At 42.9% G+C, this 21,309-nt stretch overlaps 2 protein-coding genes across 2 annotated transcripts in view; both read left to right on the plus strand.

Moving 5' to 3' along the window:
- The window catches only part of ERICH5 (glutamate rich 5), an 801,722-nt gene that overhangs the window by 296,730 nt on the left and 483,683 nt on the right, over positions 1 to 21,309 (plus strand). The gene's annotated exons all lie outside the window — the stretch shown is intronic.
- Positions 13,708 to 18,175, plus strand: KCNS2 (potassium voltage-gated channel modifier subfamily S member 2). The gene has a single exon (XM_050941034.1). The coding sequence runs from the start codon at positions 14,054 to 14,056 to the stop codon at positions 15,485 to 15,487; it is 1,434 nt and encodes a 477-aa protein (XP_050796991.1). The 5' UTR covers positions 13,708 to 14,053; the 3' UTR covers positions 15,488 to 18,175.

The following is a 21,309-nucleotide window of genomic DNA, read 5'->3' on the forward strand; positions in this document are numbered from 1 at the left end:
GTGCACTGCTCTTTGCATCAAAACAAGCACTCCTGATGAATACGCACAGTGCCAGCATGAGCAATCAAGTACAGCATGCACAAGCAATATACTAACATGGGCAGCTGTATGCAATGTAACGCACATTGACCAAAGTTTGTAGTGTAAAAATGGCTTTAGGGAAGAGTTCTATAGCAAGTTTTGCAGCAGTGAAAGTGTGCAAATATTGAACACCCAATCCAGTCACTTAGTCAGCTCAAGGAACCCTAGACATTACAGTTCCATGGCAATAAATGCACACACTGGCCAACGGATTTACTTTTTGGTAGTTGAGACGGGCAGTATATATCTAAGGAAATCTAACGTATTTTAAATTGCACATCAGGACAAGAAATAGATCAGTAGATAATTACCGTATTATTGCATCTGCTAGAGGTCTCTGTCAGGCTAGAGGTCCAAGGATGTTTTATGCTGTATAGATGCAAAGTTAGATATGGTATTTCACAGGTGGGTTTCCAATCTATAATAATTTGCAAATATAGCTCCAGATTGTGTTCCCTGTTATACCAGTGTAAGTAGTTCAGTAGTCCTTCCATTTGAAGCTCACTCAGTACTTAAAAATGGTGGGTCAATATTATCCCCATTAGACTGGTGGGGAAACCAAGGCAGAGAAGTTATGTGACTTCCCAAAGTCACATATTGGATCAGTGGTGGCACTGGGAACAGAACCCAGCACACATTCAGCTTTGAATGTAGATTGCATTTTACTGACTGCTTAAAGAATGGATTGGTATTTACAGCCCATCACTCTGGGTTGTCTTTATGGAAAGTGTTTAGGCCAATATTTCCTATTGGTAATATGGATATCACCACACAGCCAAAAAAATCCCAGATTGCTATACCGAAAGAAACAAGCTGTGGTGCAGGCCACTAGGATCTGCTCCAGCCTTTGATCTTTGGCCTGATTTTTCCACTTGTTTTTTACATTAGAAATAGCAAACTTGCCCCTACCTCTTTCTGCTGAAGGACCTTGGCAAGATCTTTGGAGGACCCAAATAGTGATGTCCCATGAGATTGCAACCAGAGTGACATTCTCTCCTTCCTCCAACTGAGAGAGGAGAGAATGTCAATTCTTAAATAGAAACTGGTGTATGGTCTTCTACTGTGTACATGTGTAGGCTGGAGAGTGAGAAGATAACCATCCGGGCCCAAGTTCATTTGTGGCCTTTGCCTCAGGGCTCCATTTATTGTCCAGCCCAAAAGACAAGCCTGTGGATTGACTACATAAAGCAATTGTGCTGCTCCCCTGGGTAGATTGAGGGCTCTCTGGCAATCTAGTGGTCAGGATCCTACCTCAGGACCTTTGCAGGGCTGGCCTCATGCTCATTTGCTGGCTTGCTCACCTCCACTGCACTGCCTGCAGCCTACCCTGAATTATAGGAGAGTATTATCCTAGCCCTCTTCTCGCCCCAGGCTCCCTAATGGAGCAGGGCCCTCATCTATATCCTCTAGCTGGTAATCATCAGATCCAATCACCTGATGCTTCCCACCTGGATCAGAGCATTCCCAATGCCTGACTACTGGACTCCTCCCTGGAGGACCGCTGGTCCTTAAAGAGGCAGATCACCTTGTTAAAATTTGACATCCCCCTTCAGCCCTGTGACCACATCCAGAAATAGGCTCAGAAATGACAATTTTGGTTAAAACTTTTTTTAAAAGACCATTTCTCTGTTTTCTCATTGTAACCTTTCCCGGTGCTGGGCCTAGCAAAACAAACACATTTTTCCTTTCTTGAAAAAAGGATTTTCAGTATTTAGCAATATGGCAAAATAATTTGCAAGTCCTTAAAGAGCAAAAGGCCCCCTGTGCTAATGCACTGTATCTATATTTAATGCACTGCATTTATGCCTCTGGTTTTACTGTTATAATTCAACTGACTTTTTCTTTATCACTATGTTCAGTGCAAGCAGATCTTAGAATGCGCAGTATGGGTAGCCTGGATGTCTAATCAGACAGAAATAAACTAAGCAAAGAGTAATTTTATACTGAAACCCTGCCCTAGGCTGTATGAAATGTTGGTAAGTGCTATATTAGTAAAATGTTAATAAATATATATCATGGCTTGATTAAATGCTGTGAAATGAGCCATTCATGGTCTCTTGTGAATAATAAAAGTCAGAGTTTCACTGAAATATTATACAGAGGGACCCCTGTGGTGAATGTGATGCTTCATGAAGCTGAGAAGGGCTGGACCTGTGTCATAGTATAATTCCCAATTCTGAACCTTAGCGTTCAAAAGATGGGTACTAGCATGACTTCCCCTAAGCTTAATTACCAGCTTAGATCCTGTAGTGCTGCCACCAATCAGGACTTAGAGTAGAGTGCCTGATAAACTCTGGTCTCCCCCAAAACCTTCCCTAGAGACCCCAAGACCCAAATTCCTTGAGTCTCACAACAAAGGGGAATAAACCATTTCCCTTCCCCCTCCTTTCTTCCTGCCAGCTCTTTCCTGCCCTGGGTACACTAGGAGATCACCGTGATTCAAACTCCTTGAATCACCACACAGAGAGAAATGTTACCTTCCCCTCCTCCTCTTTTCCCCTCACCCAGAGGCTCTACAGATTCAAACTCCGTGAATCTAAAACAAAGGATTCCACCCTTCTCCTTCCCTGATAAGTACAGACTCAATTCCCTTGAGCCTTAACAAGGGAAAAATCAGACAGGTCTTAAAAAGCAAAACTTTTAATAAAAGAAAAAAGAATAAAGAAAATCACTGTAAATTCAAGATGGATTATTACAGGTTCTGTCAGCTTATAGAAACTGGAGAAAAAGCCTCCTCCAGCAGAAATACAATTTAAATTACTTTCAGCCAAATACACATTAGACCTCTACCAGCCAGATACACATTTGCAAATAAAGAAAAACAAATAAAAAGACTATACCGCCTTTCTACCTTTGTACTTACAAAATTGGAATAGAAGATTAGAGAGCCTGTAGTTATGTTTGGTCACTCTCAGAGCCCAGAGAGAACAAAGCAAAACCCAAAAAACACAAACAAAGGCTTCCCTCCACCGAGATTTGAAAGTATCTTGTCTCCTGATTGGTCCCCTGGTCAGGTGTTTGGTTCCCTGTTTGTTAACCCTTTACAGGTAAAAGAGACATTAATCCTTAACTATCTGTTTATGACAACCTGACTCGTGACCTTCTCAAGACAGCTCCTTATATTAGCTGTAGGAGGCTGCTCAGTAGAATGGTCCTATATGCCTACACAGGCTGTGTGCATGTCCTGTGTTGCACTCTCAGCCCTCATTAACCCGAAATAAGTGTGGCAAATGAGGCCTGAGAGTAGAATACTCCCATTAGTTTCCCCACTTCAGCACCTTGGAGCCTGCTGGCCAAAGTTAGCACTGCACAAAATTTTGGATCTGAAACCTTTTTCAGTGAAAAATTGCAGCTTTGCCGACACGAAAAACATCAGTTTTGCTTAATTGTTTGTCTCAAAAACAGAAAACTCCGAAGAAGTTAAAACGTTTTGTTGTGATTTTTTCAAAACAGAGTGTTTTGATTTTTCAGTTCAAAATGACTTTTGGAGTTGAAATTCACTTCAATTTTATTAAAAACCTTTTAAAGGGATCAGAATGTAAACAAAACATTTCATTCAACCCAGTTTATTTATTTATTTCACTTTTGAGTCTCTGAAAATTCAAAAAAAATTGGTTTTGGTTTAATCCAAAGGAATTTTTTTTTTCAAAATTGCCAATGAAACAAAAAACAATCCATTATTTGCACAGTGCTAGACAAGATACAACTTACTAGATAGATAGAGTGTGTCCTATGACTATCTCAGAAGCATCTCCCAAAGCAACTGGTTATATAAAACTACTTGATGGGAAATGGACCCACAGTGGGCAAAGGGAAAGTGATAGATACACTCTCAAAAAGAATTAACAGCTGTGTGACATTGTCAGAGAGCATGGGGAAACTACAGCTAGGAGTGAAATAACAGAGCAGTGAATGATGGAGTGAAACTGACTGGAAATAACAATCATTGTGACTGTGAAACAAAGTGGTAACTACATCCAAACTAAGTCTCATTTCCAGCAGCAGCCATAAATCTGCTGTACTTGTGGCAGATTGTGTGAGTCACAAATAGGATTCTGCAAATAGAAAGAGCCTGGCAAATGATAAAATCTTCATCCTTCAGTCACAAAGTGATAACCAGCAGCTCACAAAGATACTGGAAGGCCTGACTAATTGATATTTATAACAAACTTTGAAATCCTGAGATGAAAGTCATTATAAAAGTGCACTGGAAATTTTTATTGTTCCTAGACCACCTGCTTAGACCACAAGCAATCTCTTTTAACATTGCCTGATACAGCTACCAATCTGATATCTCTTTGGGAATTTCATAAAACAGATGTGGCTGTCACATTTAATCTGTCTTTTACTAAAAACACTAAGGAGAAGGACTAACTTGAAAAGGAGATAAAATGAACTGTATGAAAAGTTTCAGAGTGGTAGCCGTGTTAGAGTGTATCAGCAAAAAGAACAAGGATTACTTATGGCACCTTAGAGACTAACAAATAAGCTTATGCTCAAATAAATTTGTTAGTCTCTAAGGTGCCAAAAGTACTCCTCGTTCTTTTTGTATGAAAAGTGAGGGGGAGAGGAAGCCCCATTGTTTTGTTCTCACAACTCAAGGGCATACCAGTTGCAACATGGGAGTACTGCCCTGATGACTAACTCACCAACATCACAAATTAGGCCTGACCTAGTTTCACTCAAAATGTTCATTCAGCAACTGGTTGGTGTATTATTCTGACTGCGCTAAAGTACAAAATTGTACTGTGAAGCAATAGTTTGAAAAGAAGACAAAAACAGGATTCATGTTTTCCTATACTCACAATGCCTCTAGCACTACATACTAAATTAATCAGTCAATGCGTGGAATGATGCAGCCAAAAACATTCCTATATTTTCATGGTTCCCTACTGTGCTCTTGAAAAGAATTACTTCAGTGTATCCTCTCACTTTTTATTACAGGAATAACAAACTCCAGGAGAAGGGGGGAAAGATAGTTCAGGACAGGGAACCTCCAAGAGGCTTGAATTCAGAAAAACAGGAGTAAAAGCATGTGCTTCACTTGATTTAAGTAGCATGTAACTTAAATACATGTTTACGCGTTTTCCTTAATCAGGGTCAAAACTTGAATTTCTAGGTCACTTCAAGTGAGGACCCAAAAGTTTGAATGCTTTTTTGAAAGCTATCTGAACTAGATGAACCTCTTGAGCACATGGAATTGGACTGGAAATCCCATGAAAACAGGCTCTCTCTCTCATGGGATCCTGACTCTTCTACTTGAAACTTTTCTCTCTTACCAACAGAAGTTGAGGCAATAAAAGATACAATCTCACTCACCTTGTCTCTCTAATATCCTGGGACTGACACAGCTACAACATTGCATCCAAAAATTCCTGACATTTCAGAAACTTAAAAAATGGGAAAATAAATTAAAATAAATGGGGCTTCCTATTTTATTCTGAATTGGTTCACTCGTTTTTAAACATAATCTACAAACACCAAAGGAAATCAAATCTTAGTGAAAAGAAAGTGGTATCTGGATTCCTCATTTAGTGACAAGCAACTTTTCAACAGCTAAAGTGTGTTTGGAAATGCATAAAAATATGCATGCTCCCAATTAGATCTTTCGATAGGACAGTCTGTCCTTTGGGATAAATTATAGCTCAGATTACATTGGAGAAACATTTCATTATAAGAATTGACAACACATATTTGCAGCAAATCAATCCAAGACGGACTGTTGGTAGAGAAAAGCTCATTATTAATTCATTAAAGTTTTTATCCCCTGTTGAATATATGTTTTAGAGCAAGGTTTTTGAATTCCTTTTGGTGGGAGTGAAACATATACGTTTTGGCCATTAAGTGAAACAGAATCATTTTTATAAACAGGATTTTCTATAGCAACCACCTTGAGGTTCTGCAGCAGAAGAGATATTTATCTTCATATTTGTCTCCGCTTCATAAAGGACTTGGAACATCGCCTGTTACTTCAGGAGGACACAACATTAGAGATACTGGCCCACTCTGGGATAACACCTTAGTTCACAAATAGATTCGTAATGAGCTGGAGAGTATGTATGTGCACCACGGTCGTCTATTGGTTGGTATCAGAACTTCTTCATATTGCTGCTCACAGCTAAAAGTCATTTTTAGCTTAGTGGGTAGTGACTGATGCTTGTGGAGTAGGAGGAGCTAGGTTCTGTTCTCACTATGACCAGCATGCTTTGCATATTATTAGTATTTATTTGTTTTGTGGTAGACCCTAGAGGCCTGGTTTCCATTGTGGTAGGGGCTGTACAAACAGAGCAATCTGCCCAGAAGCACAATCTAAGACTAGAGACAAAAGGAGGATACAACAAACAGATTGGGGACCGGGGGGCACAAGGAAATAATGAAGTGATATGTAGAAGTCACAGGATAGATAGATAGATAGATAGATAGATAGATAGATAGATAGATAGATAGATACTGAGTGACCATGGTTTGCAACATAATTACATCTAGATGGCCACAGATTTGTCACAATATGTTAATGAGTTCTAAACTGTCAGGTTAAGTTAGTCTGGGAAGCTTCTCCTCACTCTCCAACTTCTATCTGCCCTTTTAATAATCAAAATCAGTTCTCAGCTGGGATTAGTATAGGCTAAGAAATGGTTTGTCATGTTCAGAAGTTTTAATTAAGCCATTTCTAAATAAAGACTACTACGATTGTATTTGACTTGTTTTCTGTGTTTAGATGAAGATGCTTGTATCATACGTTGAGGAAATGAAAACTTAGTACAGCTAATCTTGGAGGAAATGGTGTGCTTTAGCTTGAAATAGTTCTTTCCCATTTACTTAGAACAAGTGGCATCATGTGCATCTCCACTGGCTGTGGACAGTCATGTGCTCAGCAAAAAAAGACCAAAATCAAAGAAAGCAACGTACATTTTCCAAAACCTGGGGCAGATCCTCAGCTGATGTAGATCAACCTAAGACCAGATCCTCAGCTGATGTAGATCAGGCATCTGTTTACACCAGCTAAGAATCTGAACCAGGCTCCACATTTTGGTTGGTGTTTCCTGGAATAATATTATCCAGATAAATGAAAACCTAAGAACTGTAAGATAAAAAGAACCTAGTTACAGACTCTGAGAGCAAATGTGCCTGCTGGGTGCTTGAGAACATTTTTTTTTTATCTTGGGACAGGAAGGTTGTTTCAATATGAGTCATTTTGGAATATTTAACTTAAACATTAATTTTAATAATTAAATTGTATTCAATTTAGATGAATTTTGTGTTTGTGAAAGATATCAGCTTGACAGCCCTGTAGGTCTGCACTACATTCCTTGTTCCTCAATGGATAACTTCGTATTTGGCTATATTAAAATGCATGTTGTTTGAATGCATCCAGTTACCCAAGCACTCCTAAAAAATGAGATACTGTATCCTGGAAAGCAAAGTGTCACAAATGAGTGTGAAAAGGATCTAGGGATCATAGTAGACAAGAAATGCAATATGATCATCAGGGTGATGCTGTGGCATAAAGGGCTAATGCAATCCTTGGATGGATAACCAGGGAAGTAGCTAAATGGAGGCAATTTTGCCTCTGTATATGACAGTGGTAAGCCTGATCCTGGAAGGATGCATGAAGTTTTGGTGTCCACAAGTTTTAAAATGTGTTGAGAAATTGGAGCAGTGCAGAAAAGAACTCCACAAAATGAGTTGAGGTCTGGAGAAGATTCCTTATAGTAAGATACATAAAGAGCTCAACTTATGTAGCTTATCAAAATAAATATTGAGAGGTGACTTTATTATAGTGTACCAGGACCTTCGCTGGCAGAAAATACTGGTTACTAAAGGGATTTTCAGCCTAACAGAGAAAGGCATAACAAAAGCCAATGGCTGGAAGCTGAAGCCAGACGAATTCAAATTAGAAATAAGGCCTCTTTTTGTTACATTTTTTCTTCTTTGTTCATAAAATATGGCATTTTATCCTGATAATCTCTATGGCCATCTCTTCAGATCAAGACTGGACACCTTTTTGGTAGATATGCTTTAGCCAAATATAAGTTACTGGTCTCAATACGGGGCTAACTCTTCACAGAGCACACAATAACACTTGTATACCATTGAAAAAGGCAGCAACAGCTTGGTAGCTAGAGACTTTTTGTGACAAGATGAAGTAAATGTTCTAGACCAGTAACTCATTTGATAGTGCATCAGTGGCTTCTTCAGAAGGGTGGTAGATAATTGCATTACCCAATATGAATATGGGGATAACCATAATCTAGTTTGGTAAAATAATCAGTGCTTAATTTGTGCCAGGGCTTGCCGAGGCTGAGCCGTAGCACCTCTAGGTTTAGCAGTTCATAGGCCCAGCACCTCTGGGCTTGCTGCATTAGTTATGAATGTTAAACAACATTGCTTCATCCCTGGCACCTAATTGCTTAAACTCCGGCACCTCTTTATTACAAATTAAGCAATGGAAAAAATACAGAGTTTCCTAAACAGTGAGTGTTTAAATTAGTGTATGGATACTTACAAGCCTCATTTGATCCTGATTATTCATTTCCCTTTGTCTAGTCAAAAGGAAGTGAGTCCTGAAGTATAGATCCTGGCTGGTAAGTCAGTACTGACTGTAAGTGTAACAAATATGGAAAGTGAAGTATTGTCTTTTTTGCTTTAGACACTGTAGTTAACAGGATGTCTTTCTGAATGCCCCCAGTTTGCTGCCTCAAATCAATGGTCTCCCAAACCCCTGACTGAGTCTTCCATAGAGATGATCAGAATATTAGGGAGGAATGCCACATTTTATGAACAGGGAAGCAAAACTGTAACCATTAAAACACACGTTTTCTATACAAATATGTTGGTGACATTTCAATGATTCTCCAACCGCCTGTAAATGTGTAGAATAATGGTGAGTTCCTATAGTGCACTTACAGCATCCAAGTGCTTTACAAACATTAACTCATCATTCCTCACAGCAGCCTGATGAGATAAGTATTGTTATTATTTCTACTATCATGCTAGGGAAACTGGAGCAGAGAGATTAAGTGATTTGCCCAAGCCCACCGGGAGAGTCAAGGTCAGAGCTAGGATTAGAGCTCCAAAGTTTCTGGCTCCCAGTCCTGTGCTCAGACCATTGTCTTCTCTTGCTCTTGAAAGCAGTGGTGGCTACCAAATACCCTAAGGAACCTGGCACCTATCCAGTAAGATTGACTCATTGTTAACTACAGTGGTGCTCCACTGAAGAGTGAGACAGCCTCACTGCAGGGGATCCTGGCACTGCTTTAGAGTGTAAACCAGCCCTAGATGGACGCCTGCCTGCCTGCTGTATGGTACTAACCAGAAGGGGGGAAAAGGAAGAAAAATTAAGTTGAGTGGCAGCAGCACTTTCCCTGAATACCAGGCAGATTGGTGTGAATAATTCAGTGTGGATTCAGATTCATGTTAGACTCTCTCAAAATGAAATGAACCAGGTTGGAATTCCAGATGCCTCCAGAGAAAACTGGGCAGCTATCTGGGACACAGAGACAGAGCCGGTGTGTGGAGAAGATAAGGCAAGAATGAAAGAAAGACACCAAAACCCAGAGAAATGAGAGGCGAACAGTCCCAGAGCCATGGGTGGCGGGTGTCATAGGCCAGGGAAGGCTAAGCCTTCCCTAGCTCAACTGCTGCTGCTGACTCGCCACCAGACACCTGGGCTATAGTGCCCTGCCCCTTCCCCAAGGCCCTCACCGCCTGCTGCTGCTGCTGGCTGCCATGCCTGGCAAATCTTCCCCCATTCCAGCCCTCTCCCCCCCCCCACCCACGCGCCGGAGGTCCCTGCTGCTCGCTGTGTCCCTCCTCCTCAGGGGTGGGGGAATGAGGAAGAACACCTGCCATACCCAGAAAAGGGATAAGAGAGAAAGGGAGTAAATCAAAGAACCACTCACACACCAGTTAGGGAAAGGACAGAAGGAAGCAAGCAGTGAAATTAGATGTGGGATACAGAGAAAGGCAAATACAGGGAGAGAAGCATGAGAGGCAGCTGGCAGGGGAGCAGCACTCTGGCCCCCATTCAGAAAAGTACGTAAGTATGTGCTTAATTTTAAGCCCAAGTATTCCTATTGGTTTCAGTGTTTCATATCTATAAAGTGAATATTGACTTCAATAAGCCTGTTCCTCTGCTTCAAGCTAAGCATGTGCTTACAGGCTCTGCTGGATCAGAGCCAGAGCACTCAGCACCTTGCAGAATGAGCCCATATACATAAAGAAACCCAGAGAGGGGAGACTCACAGCGAGAAAGTGGGGAGAAAGGTGCAGTGGGGGCAGGAGGGGCAGTGCACAAAGGCTGGGATAGGAGACTCTACATACCTCAGAGGGTGGGAACAAGTGAAGAGGGTGGGCTACCAACACAGCAAGGATCGGAAGCAGGCGCTGAGTCCCACACATCACTTAGGCCATTTGTGCTGCCAGCCTTTTCTACTTGAGTCCTGAACATGTTCTTCACAAAAATAACTGGTAGGTTCTTGTAAACAGGCGATTAATAACTGCTTTAATAAAAACAACAAGGAGTTCGGTGACATCTTAAAGACTAATAGATTTATTTGGGCATAAGTTTTCATGGGTAAAAAACCCACTTCTTCAGATGTCATCGGACTCCTCATTGTTTTTGTGAATACAATCTAACACGGCTACCCCCGATGCTTTAATACCAAGAAGTGAATCATCATCATGGCCCCATTACGCCTCTGGCGTTTAGGGCAGCGACTAAGCTCCTCCACTCCTGTCTGTTTCTGGCAAGTCTTTCAATGGTTCTCCAGCTGTGCCTCAGGTTTTTCAGCTCAGCTTCCACAGCTCTTCGCCATGTTGTTTTTGGGCAGCTTCATTTTTGCTTGCCTTCAGGTGCCCAACTTATTGCTACTCTAGTGATGGAATCAGTTTCCATCTGAAGCACATGACTGATCCATCTCCAACTCCAACTCCTCCTGGCAATGATGGTGTTCAGATCCTCTTGGTTGCACTGTGTCAATAGATCTTGGTTTGAGATTGTTCTGGGCCAAAAGATACAGATTTTTCTGAGGCGGGTCATATAGAATTAAGACAGTTTGGACATGTCTTACTTTCTCATTACCCAGCATTCTGCACTATAAAGTAATGTTGAAAATATGTAGCTCTGATAAATCTTGAGTCTGGTTTTGGTTTTGTATTTTGATGATTTCCAGACTGTATTTAAGCTCCTGAAGGTATTCCTGGCTTTATTGATTTTGCTCCAGATGTCCCAGCTTGTTCCACCATCCAAGACGTGAATGCTGACCCATAAATTCCCAAATAGGGTGTGTTTTGTCCCAAAACACTGAAAGAAAAACTTTGTTTGTTTCATTGAGGGCCCCTTTAGAAACATGTATTCAATGTTGTTCAGCAGAGCTGCACATGCATAGATAAATGCTTCACCTCCAGCAGTGCATTGGAGTCTATAAGGGCTGGGGCTATGCTAGGACACGGGAGAAATGGTAAAAGACCCCAGAAAGGATCATGCTAAAGAAAATCCTCCATTTTGCCTAGGTCTCTGATATCGCTTCCAGCACCAGCTTTTAGAGGGTAATATTAGAGCAATCCCTCGTCATGAGCCACATGGCGTATAGGTCCATCAATGGCTATTAGCCAAGATAGTCAGAGGTGCAACTCCCATGCTCAGGTGGCCCTAAGCCTCTACCTGCCAGAAGCTGGGACTGGAAGACAAGGGATGGATCACTCGAAAATTGCCCTGTTCTGTTCATTCCCTTCGAAGCACCTGGCATTGGCCACTGTTGGAAGACAGAATATTTGGCTGGATGGACCACTGGTCTGACCCAATAGGGCCAGTCTTATGTTATCAGGCTCGTTCAGGAGCCTGAGTCTCAAAAGCAGAAGAAATAGGGCAAGATAATGCAGCTTGCAGAGTTTTAGGTTAGTTAAATATATAACCCATTCAGAAGTCGCCTGTCCCAGAGCATTTGTGCTCTGTACAAGCAAACCCATTGTACAATCAAATCAGCTGTAGAGATGACACAGGATGGGTCTGTAGCAGAAGCTGACCTGGCGTCTAACATGGACGAAAGAACTGCTCTCACTAACCCTTTGCTGTTCCTAGTGTAACCTAGCACTTGAGGTCTAAAAATGTTGTTCTGCCAAAAGCAACAGAGTTTCAGTGCGCTGGGGTGAGAGGGGAAACAGGCGTAGCAGTTCCTCATTTCAATTGCTAAAGATCAACGTGATCCTTCCTTCCAAAATGGCAGGGCAGTAAAGGAATATTTTTAAAAGTATAAGACACTGAAGTTTTGGAGCCTGCTTTTCTGGCAGCGAGATGTGAGTGGCATTTAGCTAATCTCAAGCTTCAGCGCGATTTCAGGTAGAGTGAATTGTTTTGACAAGCGCATATGTGTTTTCAATCCGAATGAACACTACCTGTTAATTTCAGAGCGCTAACGGCACGGGGGCAAGTTCATACATGTAGGGAAGAGCTGCATGAAGGTGGGGACATAATGCAGTCTCTCTTTCTCTCTCGCTCTCTCTCTCTCTCACACACACACACACTCACACACACGGTTCAGTTGTCTCCCTAGCCAAAACCTCACCTACCCATATTTATACAGGGCACCAACATATGGCAATTGGGTTTTCTCTGCTAGCGGCTCAGCGTTTGTGACTAGACATAGCCCCAGTGTACCCAGTGTGCGCAATCCCAAATGGCTCTGGACTCTGACACACTGAAATTGGAGCCATCGCTTTGATTTGCAAGTGACGCTTTGCAAACTTGAGACACGATGTAGGGGAAGCGTGAGGCGAGCAGGCATTACAAAGAAAATCTGGGAAGCTGTTATTTCCATGCAGCGCTGGAGCGTGGGGTAGGAGAGAGAGACAGAGGAGCCCTCTGGCACATCAAATGTGCTCGTGCCATCAAATCTCAGCCAGGGAGCCACCCTACGCTTCTGTGCACAGACACGCGTAGCGAACTTGCCTCACTAGGGGCATTGCCGGGCTCCGGGGCTCCAGCCCCATCCCTGCCCTGGCTGGGGTCTCACCCCTGCACGAGCCGCTCTGCTGGCGCCCAGAGCAGAGCCCCCGGCCAGCCGCGCCCCGCGGGGAAGCGAGGGGGGCGGCCGGTGGTCGCCATGACTGGCGCGCGCGCGGCAGCAGCCTGCCGGAGCTGAGCGGGGAGGCGCGGCCGGAGCGGGAGCTGTCCCTTCAGCACCACCGCTCCGCCTCGGGCAGCATGGGCGCCCCGCCGCCGCCGCCCGCTGCCCAGCCCCACTGAGCCGAGCGCAAGCCGGGAAGAGAACCCGCCGCGGCTGCCGACGCCCCTGCCCAGCCCAGCCCGAGCGCTCAGGGGCAGCCGCGATGCCGGCACGGTGCTGCGGGACGCGCCACGCTCCGGCCGGGGCGCCCAGCTGCTGAGCCGACAGGTAGGGCGGCGCGTTCCCGGGCCGGCGGCGGAGCGGCTCCCTGCTGGGGGCCAGGGGCGGCCCCTGCGGAGCACCAGGAGCCCGAGCCGGGCAGCTGGGGGAGTGGCCCCCACGGGGCGGCTCCGCGCCAGCCTCGGCCCGGCTGCTCCCTGCACTGCAGGGCGGGGCTGGGGGCTCCCAGCCGGACAAACTGCCGGGGGAGCAGTGCCCAGTCCCGGCTGCGACTGCGGGGGCGCTACAGGCTGAGGGGGACAGTCACTGTGCTGCACGCCAGGTGGCTGCTCCCAACAGCGGCGCGAGGCCAGCGGAGGCCAGGCAAGCCCCGGGTAACTGGTGATTTCCCAGGGACTCGCAGCCCATGCTAACTACACGGTGGCGCTGCTAAACCTCCGAAACAAAGGACCAGCCCTGAGTCGATGTGAGCGGAGAGGGCTGGCTCGGGGTGCCGGGTGGCAATGCCCTGGCTGGTAAAAGGCCGGCAGGAAAGGCGGGAAAGCCCCATGGGTTCGCCACTGGAGCTGATTTGCGGTTTGATCCCATTCTAGGTCTATTCCCGCGCCCCTTGGAAGAAGCTCACTATGCCCGGGCAGAGCCTGGAGGATTTCTCTCTGGCTCATTCGGAAGACAATGAGATCAGCATCAACGTCGGAGGCTTTAAGAAAAAGATGCGACCCAACACCCTACTAAGATTTCCCGAAACCAGGCTGGGCAAACTGCTGAGCTGCCACTCAAAGGAGTCGATATTAGAGCTCTGCGACGATTATGATGACGCCAAGAACGAGTTTTACTTTGACCGGAACCCCGAACTTTTCCCCTACGTGTTACATTTTTACAACACCGGCAAGCTCCACGTGATGGGCGAACTCTGCGTGTTCTCCTTCAGCCAGGAGATTGAATACTGGGGCATCAATGAGTTCTTCATTGACTCATGCTGCAGCTACAGCTACCATGGGAGGAAAATGGAGCCAGATCAAGAGAAATGGGGAGAGCAAAGTGACCGGGAAAGCACCTCGTCTTCCTTTGATGAAATCTTGGCCTTTTACAATGATGCTGCCAAGTTTGACAGACAAGCCTTTGGAAACGTCAGGAGGCAGCTCTGGCTAGCTCTGGACAATCCCGGCTACTCTGTCTTGAGCCGAATATTTAGCGTCTTGTCAATAGTGGTCGTTCTTGGTTCCATTATGACCATGTGCCTGAACAGCCTCCCTGACTTCCAGCTAGTTGACAGCTATGGGAAAGCCGAGGAAGATCCTCGGTTTGAAATTGTAGAACATTTTGGCATTGCATGGTTCACATTTGAGCTGATGGCAAGATTTGCGGTGGCTCCTGACTTCTTGAAGTTTTTCAAGCATGCCCTGAATCTGATTGACCTCATGTCCATCCTGCCATTTTACATTACCTTAATTGTTAACTTAGTTGTGGAAAGTAGCCCGGCTTTAGCAAATTTAGGTAGAGTAGCCCAAGTCCTGAGACTAATGAGGATCTTTCGCATCTTAAAACTTGCTCGACATTCAACTGGCCTCAGGTCTCTTGGGGCCACTTTGAAGTATAGCTACAGGGAGGTAGGGCTTCTCTTACTATACCTCTCTGTTGGGATCTCCATATTCTCAGTAGTGGCTTATACCATTGAAAAAGAAGAAAACGAGGGCTTAGCCACCATCCCTGCTTGCTGGTGGTGGGCTACAGTTAGCATGACCACAGTTGGTTATGGAGATGTTGTCCCAGGGACCACTGCTGGCAAATTGACAGCGTCTGCATGCATCCTAGCTGGTATCTTGGTGGTAGTGCTTCCTATAACGCTCATCTTCAATAAATTCTCTCACTTTTATAGGCGTCAGAAGCAGCTAGAAAGTGCCATGAGGAGCTGTGATTTTGGTGATGGAATGAAAGAGGTTCCATCAGTCAATTTAAGGGACTATTATGCTTATAAAGTTAAATCCCTTATGGCCAGTTTTACCAATCTGAGCAGGAGTACTCCCAGCGAACTAAGCCTAAATGATTCACTGCATTAGACTGCAGGTCTGACAGCAGTTTGCATGATGTGCACCAAGAGCTGTGTTTATAAACATTTTCCTATTCCTTGTTTTTTCTTCTAGCATATAGTGTTGCTGACATTGCACTAACTTTGCACCTAACAGGAAATTTAGTTGGAAACTGACAGCTTGCACATTTCCATCCCGTTGCATAGAAACAAAATGCTCATTTTTCTAGACAAGTGTTACTGTGTCCATGACACTAGTGCTAGTGGTGCAGTGCTGGTTTGTTATTTGCTTGTTTCCTTTAGATGTCCTTGTGTGAGCAGAGAAATGAGCTGATCCAGGGGAAAACCCACAACTGTGAAATTAACAATGAAATAATCTGTTTTCACTTACAATGATGTGACAACTCTTAATAGCTGTACATTTCCCAGTTAGTTTAAAACCTTCCCAAGGCAGATTTTAAAAAGAGCATTTTAAAGTATCTGACACTAACTGCAAGTTAAAAACTTACCTGTGAATAGTTTACATAGTAACACATTGCCACCTTGTTATGTCTGCTAATACTAACGTTAACCACCTCTGAAAACAGAAGTGAGTGTCGCAGTTCAGGGAAAATTGGCATTTGTTCAAGAGCACGTGTATTAAAGCACTGGGTGGTCTTTTGAAATTAAACACATAGTGAGATTTTCAAAAGCACTCGGCATTGTCTAACTCTGCCTCCAGCCACATCAGAAGAAAAAATCCCATTGCCCTCATTGGGAGCAGAAATAGGCCAATACTGAGAACTTCTGAAAAACAGACCCAAAGCTTTTAAATTATGGGAGCTTTAAGGCCACATTTTCAAAAGTGGTCTACAGCCCTGGTGCTCATTGACTTCAACTGGAGCTGCAGACATTCAGCATCTCTGAAAGTCAGGCCCAAAGGAAGGAAGAAGGAAGTTGGGCTTCAGAGGAAGTTGGGCTCTCCAAAATGGAGGCATCCAACAATTAGAAGCCACATGTGAAAACTTGGGTCTCTCTAGAGTATGGAAATATTCCAAAATGAATGATAAAGGCATTATTTTAGGAGCTGACATTTACCTACTGAAAGATGACTAATTAAAAAGATAGCATATGTATTTCTGAGATACAACCTAATTTTGTCAGGGAGGACTCTTTTGATGCTTGGCATGAGAATTAAAACAGGTGTCCATGGTAAATAATCTCATTAAGATTTCTGCAGATGAAACTCTAGGGGAATAAATATAGCTAGTATTTCTACTTAAAAAATGGTTCAGAAAAGGACTCCTGTCTCTCAGTTCAGGAAGAAGCATTAAGGCCAAGACCAAGAAAGGGCACTTATTGGATCAGATCCTCATCTGGTCCAATGACTTTGATGATGTAAAGCAGCTGAGAATCTGCCCTAGTATTTGTAAAATCTGTTTTAAACAAGACAGCAGATCTTGATATTTAATTGTCCAAGTCATGACTCTGCATAAACTAATCTTATGAGTGCTTAAAGTTGTTTCTCCCTGTCCACTGTAATGGTTTAAGGATCAATACTCTCAGCTCAGACAATGCCCTCTCTACCATACTATCATATTTCCTGTTTACTAGAGAACTGTGCTGTCAAGCAAACTACCAGTACTCTGCTGGCAAAATGGCTCTTTTCTGTTCAAACGCTGCTATATTGCCATCCAGTTATCTATTGTTTTCAAGTCAATTTGTAGTATAGCAATTTATGAAGATAAGGTGGGTTCAGAGAATAGGTTCAAATTAGGGAGATTAGGAAGTGTCTTAAAGCACTAAGGCCAAAATTGTCACATTTGGCAGACTAAAATTAGACATCTAAATAATATTCAGGCACTTGAACAAAAAGGGCCTAATTATCACAGATGCTGAGCATCCACAGCTCACCTTGGGTCAGAAGGACATAGGAGTTGTCAAACCACAGCAGACCAGCTGTGGTCCAGCTAATTCAGTGTGCTGTTTCTGACAGTGGCCAGCACCACATGCTTTAGAAGAAGGTATAAGAACTCTGTAGTAGGTAGATGTGGAATAACCTGCCCATAATGCAAATTTCTTCCCAGCCCCCTTCAGTTAGTGGTTGGCTTATGCCCAGAAGGAAGCATGGCATTTATATCCCTTCTAAATGTTTATGTTTAAAAAAAATCCGTATTGATGTCCATATATTTCTCTGTAACTTCAGCAGGAGATATGAGTGGTCAGAACCTCAGAAAAGTTGACAGTTTATATTTAAGCTTCTGAATCTGGATTTAGGTGCCTAAATTTAGGCATTCACATTTGAAAAGGTGAGCCAATGCTTTTGCCTCTGGAGGACTGAGATCAATTTCTGTGTTGGGTCACAGGTGTAGTTAAATTTGGTGGTCTCAACCTAGTACTGAACTGGAACATTTGGACACTACCATCAAATCTGGAATGATAATCAAAAGAAGCACAGCACTAGATTATGGGCATTTCAGGTCAGGATTGATATACCTGGAAAGAAGTATGTGGGAGATCTTGCATAGCACTTATACACAGAGTAGGCTGAATCCTGCAGAGCTGGCAAAAATTTCCATTGATGCCACTGATAATTTGGCCTTCATTAGGTTTACCAGTTTGTGGTCTATGCAGAATCACTCTCTAGCCAGGGGTCTTATTTTCTCAGCTTCACAATCAAAGAATTCACAGAGTTTTTAAAAAAATCCTAAATAGTATATTATTTTTAGGCCAGTTATTTCTGCAGGGTTATTTCTACATGACCCTGTAGAATTGTTGAAGGGTCATGAATTCCCCCAGCTGTTAGTTTAGCATTGCAAAGTTTGGATTATTTAAATAAGATATATATAATCTTGTCTTACAGATTTATTATTCATAGGGACATTGTTCAGTCATTTCTTCAGAAATTGAATGGAATGTTTCCAAACTGCATTTTATGAAAGAAAATGAAGTTCCCCAAGGAGTCACTATTTTTATTGTATTGCTTGTAAGGAATTTTCATTATTGCTTTTTTTATATAAGTGCTATGGATCAAAGATGCTAAGTAAATAAAGTACTGCAATTTAGTATGCACTCATTACCATGATTCATTATGAAAATGATTTTATATAGAACCGTTAATTCAGGAGGATCCCTGCATACTTTACAAACTGTATTTATAGAAGGGAATTACTTCATTCACCACTTAAATACAGCAACTAGTGAGGTGAAGCTTGGTCAGTGTTTAGGACATGAAGTAGCAAATACCATCTCCAAAGTTAAACTACAAGTGGACATGTTGGCAGACTGAATGTAATTATCGAAACTTGCCCAGGACGCAAAGAATAACACCGACGAAAACAAGTCAAATGTTTGAGTGTGTTGTCATTGTTTTATCCAGTGTCAGAAATGAGTCCTTTACCAAGGCTTACAGCCCTGCTTTTGCAAAATGTGTAATGACTAATGCAATGTGAAGTGGAAGGGGGACCTTAGTTTAGTCTTGCATACAAAATACACGACCCAATAGTACTGTGCACCCTAGCACCGTTGGTTCTGATTTAAATGATACAGTAAATCCACGTCTGTAAGGAGGAATGAGACATCAGCTGCCTGCCATTTTATAAAGGCAGCTACTGTAGGGCCCAGTCCTGTGAGATGCTGAGCACCCTCATCTTCTATTAACTGCAATAGCAAAGAAAGATACTGCACATTTTGCAGGAGAAACTCAGCACTTTGCAGGACTGACAGAGGACAGAGAGAAGACAAGCTGTTTGGCCAGCTACTAGCCTGCTGGATTTTTTAGATGACTGGGTTGTAAATTTGAGACAATCTTGTGTCTTATAAAATAGTAGTCCTGAATTCAAGGATGTGAGGTGTAACTGGTAACACGCTGTGTGTTCTAGGCTTGAAAACTGCCAGGGTCCAAAATCTGCTTGTTATGCAGGTGCTATCTAATGAAGAGTATTCTACCCGATGTGGACTCCCTCCGCTTTGTAAAGGGCACATTTCCGGTGTCAGAGAAAACACTGAAACATGTTGCTGTTGCCCCATTTGCTAAAAGGTCTAAAGTGGTTAAATGAGGATTATGGCATTATTTCCAGCCAAATTATTTACTTTGTCTGAGGGATTAAACTTTGTCGTGGAGTTCTGATTTTCACTAAATCCCAGGAAAAACTTCCTAACCATAGGAACAGTAGGGCAATGGAACAGCCTGCCTAGGGAGGTTGTGGAAGCTCCTTCAGTGGAGGTTTTCAAAAGCAGGCTGGATAGCCATGTGTCTTGGATGGTTTAGACACAACAGAGATTATCCTTGTGGTCCCTCCTAACCCTAGGATTCTATAGAGCAGGGCTGACTAATATGGCGTTCCAGGGCTCCCGCCGAAAAGCAATATTTATTTATAGCTTGTGATGAAGCAGTTAGTATTTGTTTAGTTTTAGTATTAACACTTGTTTTATTATTCATAGATTTTAGTCACTTGCTAGTTGTCTCCTTCTGTGCAGACTGTGTGTTATCCATTTTGAAATCAGACTTTTTCTTACATAATACAGCCCGGTCTGTTTCACATTTGTAAGTTTAAAAATTGAGAACTTTGTGTTTGTTACTTCAGTTTTAGCACTTAAAGTATTTGCACACTCTTGTGCGAGCCTCTATTAAGACAGCGATGATCTATTATATATGTTACCATTTTAATTTTATATCTGGTCCCAATCCTGTACACTCACACCGGTACCCTCAGTAACTCAGGCTTGTGCCACATAATGCAAATTAACGGAAAAACAATTATTAAATTTCATCAAGGGATTAAAATTTGATCTAAACTGCAGGACATTCCAAGCATATATTAGGATTATAGAAAAGCCCATATTGTCTTGAAATGATAGGTTTCTTTTTAAAACTTGTCATCAGAATATAGTTGTTCAAATATTCTAATCTGAAAAAATATCTTTTGGGGTTAAACAGATGGCGCACAACTCTTGTTTTCTGTTTGGTAGATTAGGGACTAAGCAAAATACCAGTAATGTTCCTAGGTATTAAATCAATTTGACATGACCTTTTATTTCTTCCACAACAAACACTTTCCTTAGAGGCCCCTGCTGTGCACATGTAAGCAGTGTTCTGCATTGGGCTGGTTATCCATTTCCTCTCATAGCATTTCTGATTTTAATCTACCTTTGATGGTACTTTCAAATAACATTCAACTTGCAGTCACCATCCATTTCACCATGTCGTGCCAGTAAGAGCATTTTCTTATTTTATGCCTCTCCATTCGTATCTCACTTTATCACCTCACTTTCAATAAGGTTGCACCAGAGATGAATTTGATCCACTATCTTCTCCTTCCAGCTGTCCACAGCAAGGTGGTGATATTATGATGATCCCCTGCAGTTTCAGAAGTATCTGTCATGAATACACCTTATATCCAAAAGAAAAAGAAGAAGGGGGAAAAAAAAAAAGAAGACAGTTCTTCAGTTCTTCCCACCAGAGAATAAAGTACTGCATTAATAGTACAAGCAGCACATAGTGCATTATGCAGAACAATTCATTACATAGCTGGCTTATGGTATGTCTACACTGCAACTAGACATCTATGGCTGGCCTGTGTAGCTATTTGGGCCTAGGCTGCGGCGAGGTTCTAGGACCCTCCCACCTCACAGGATCCTAGAGACTGGGCTCCAGGCCAAGCCAAAACATCTATACTGCGGTGAAACAGCGCCTTAGCTCAAGCCTCAGAAGCCTGAGGCAGCTGTAACAGGCCAGCCGCAGGTTTTTAATTGCAGTGTAGACATACCCTGAGAGATTATTTTAGTTTTGTTTTCTCTCTTTAGCCCAATTTTTAAGTCTGTTATGATGCTTCATCTACACCAAGGACACCTGATCCCCTCACTATTGTCAAA

Source organism: Gopherus flavomarginatus, chromosome 2, assembly GCF_025201925.1.
Source record: "Gopherus flavomarginatus isolate rGopFla2 chromosome 2, rGopFla2.mat.asm, whole genome shotgun sequence".
Taxonomy (NCBI): domain Eukaryota; kingdom Metazoa; phylum Chordata; order Testudines; family Testudinidae; genus Gopherus; species Gopherus flavomarginatus.

Coding starts and splice junctions, on each gene's coding strand:
- KCNS2 (XM_050941034.1), top strand. CDS start 14,054: ATGCCCGGGCAGAGCCTGGAGGATTTCTCTCTGGCTCATTCGGAAGAC.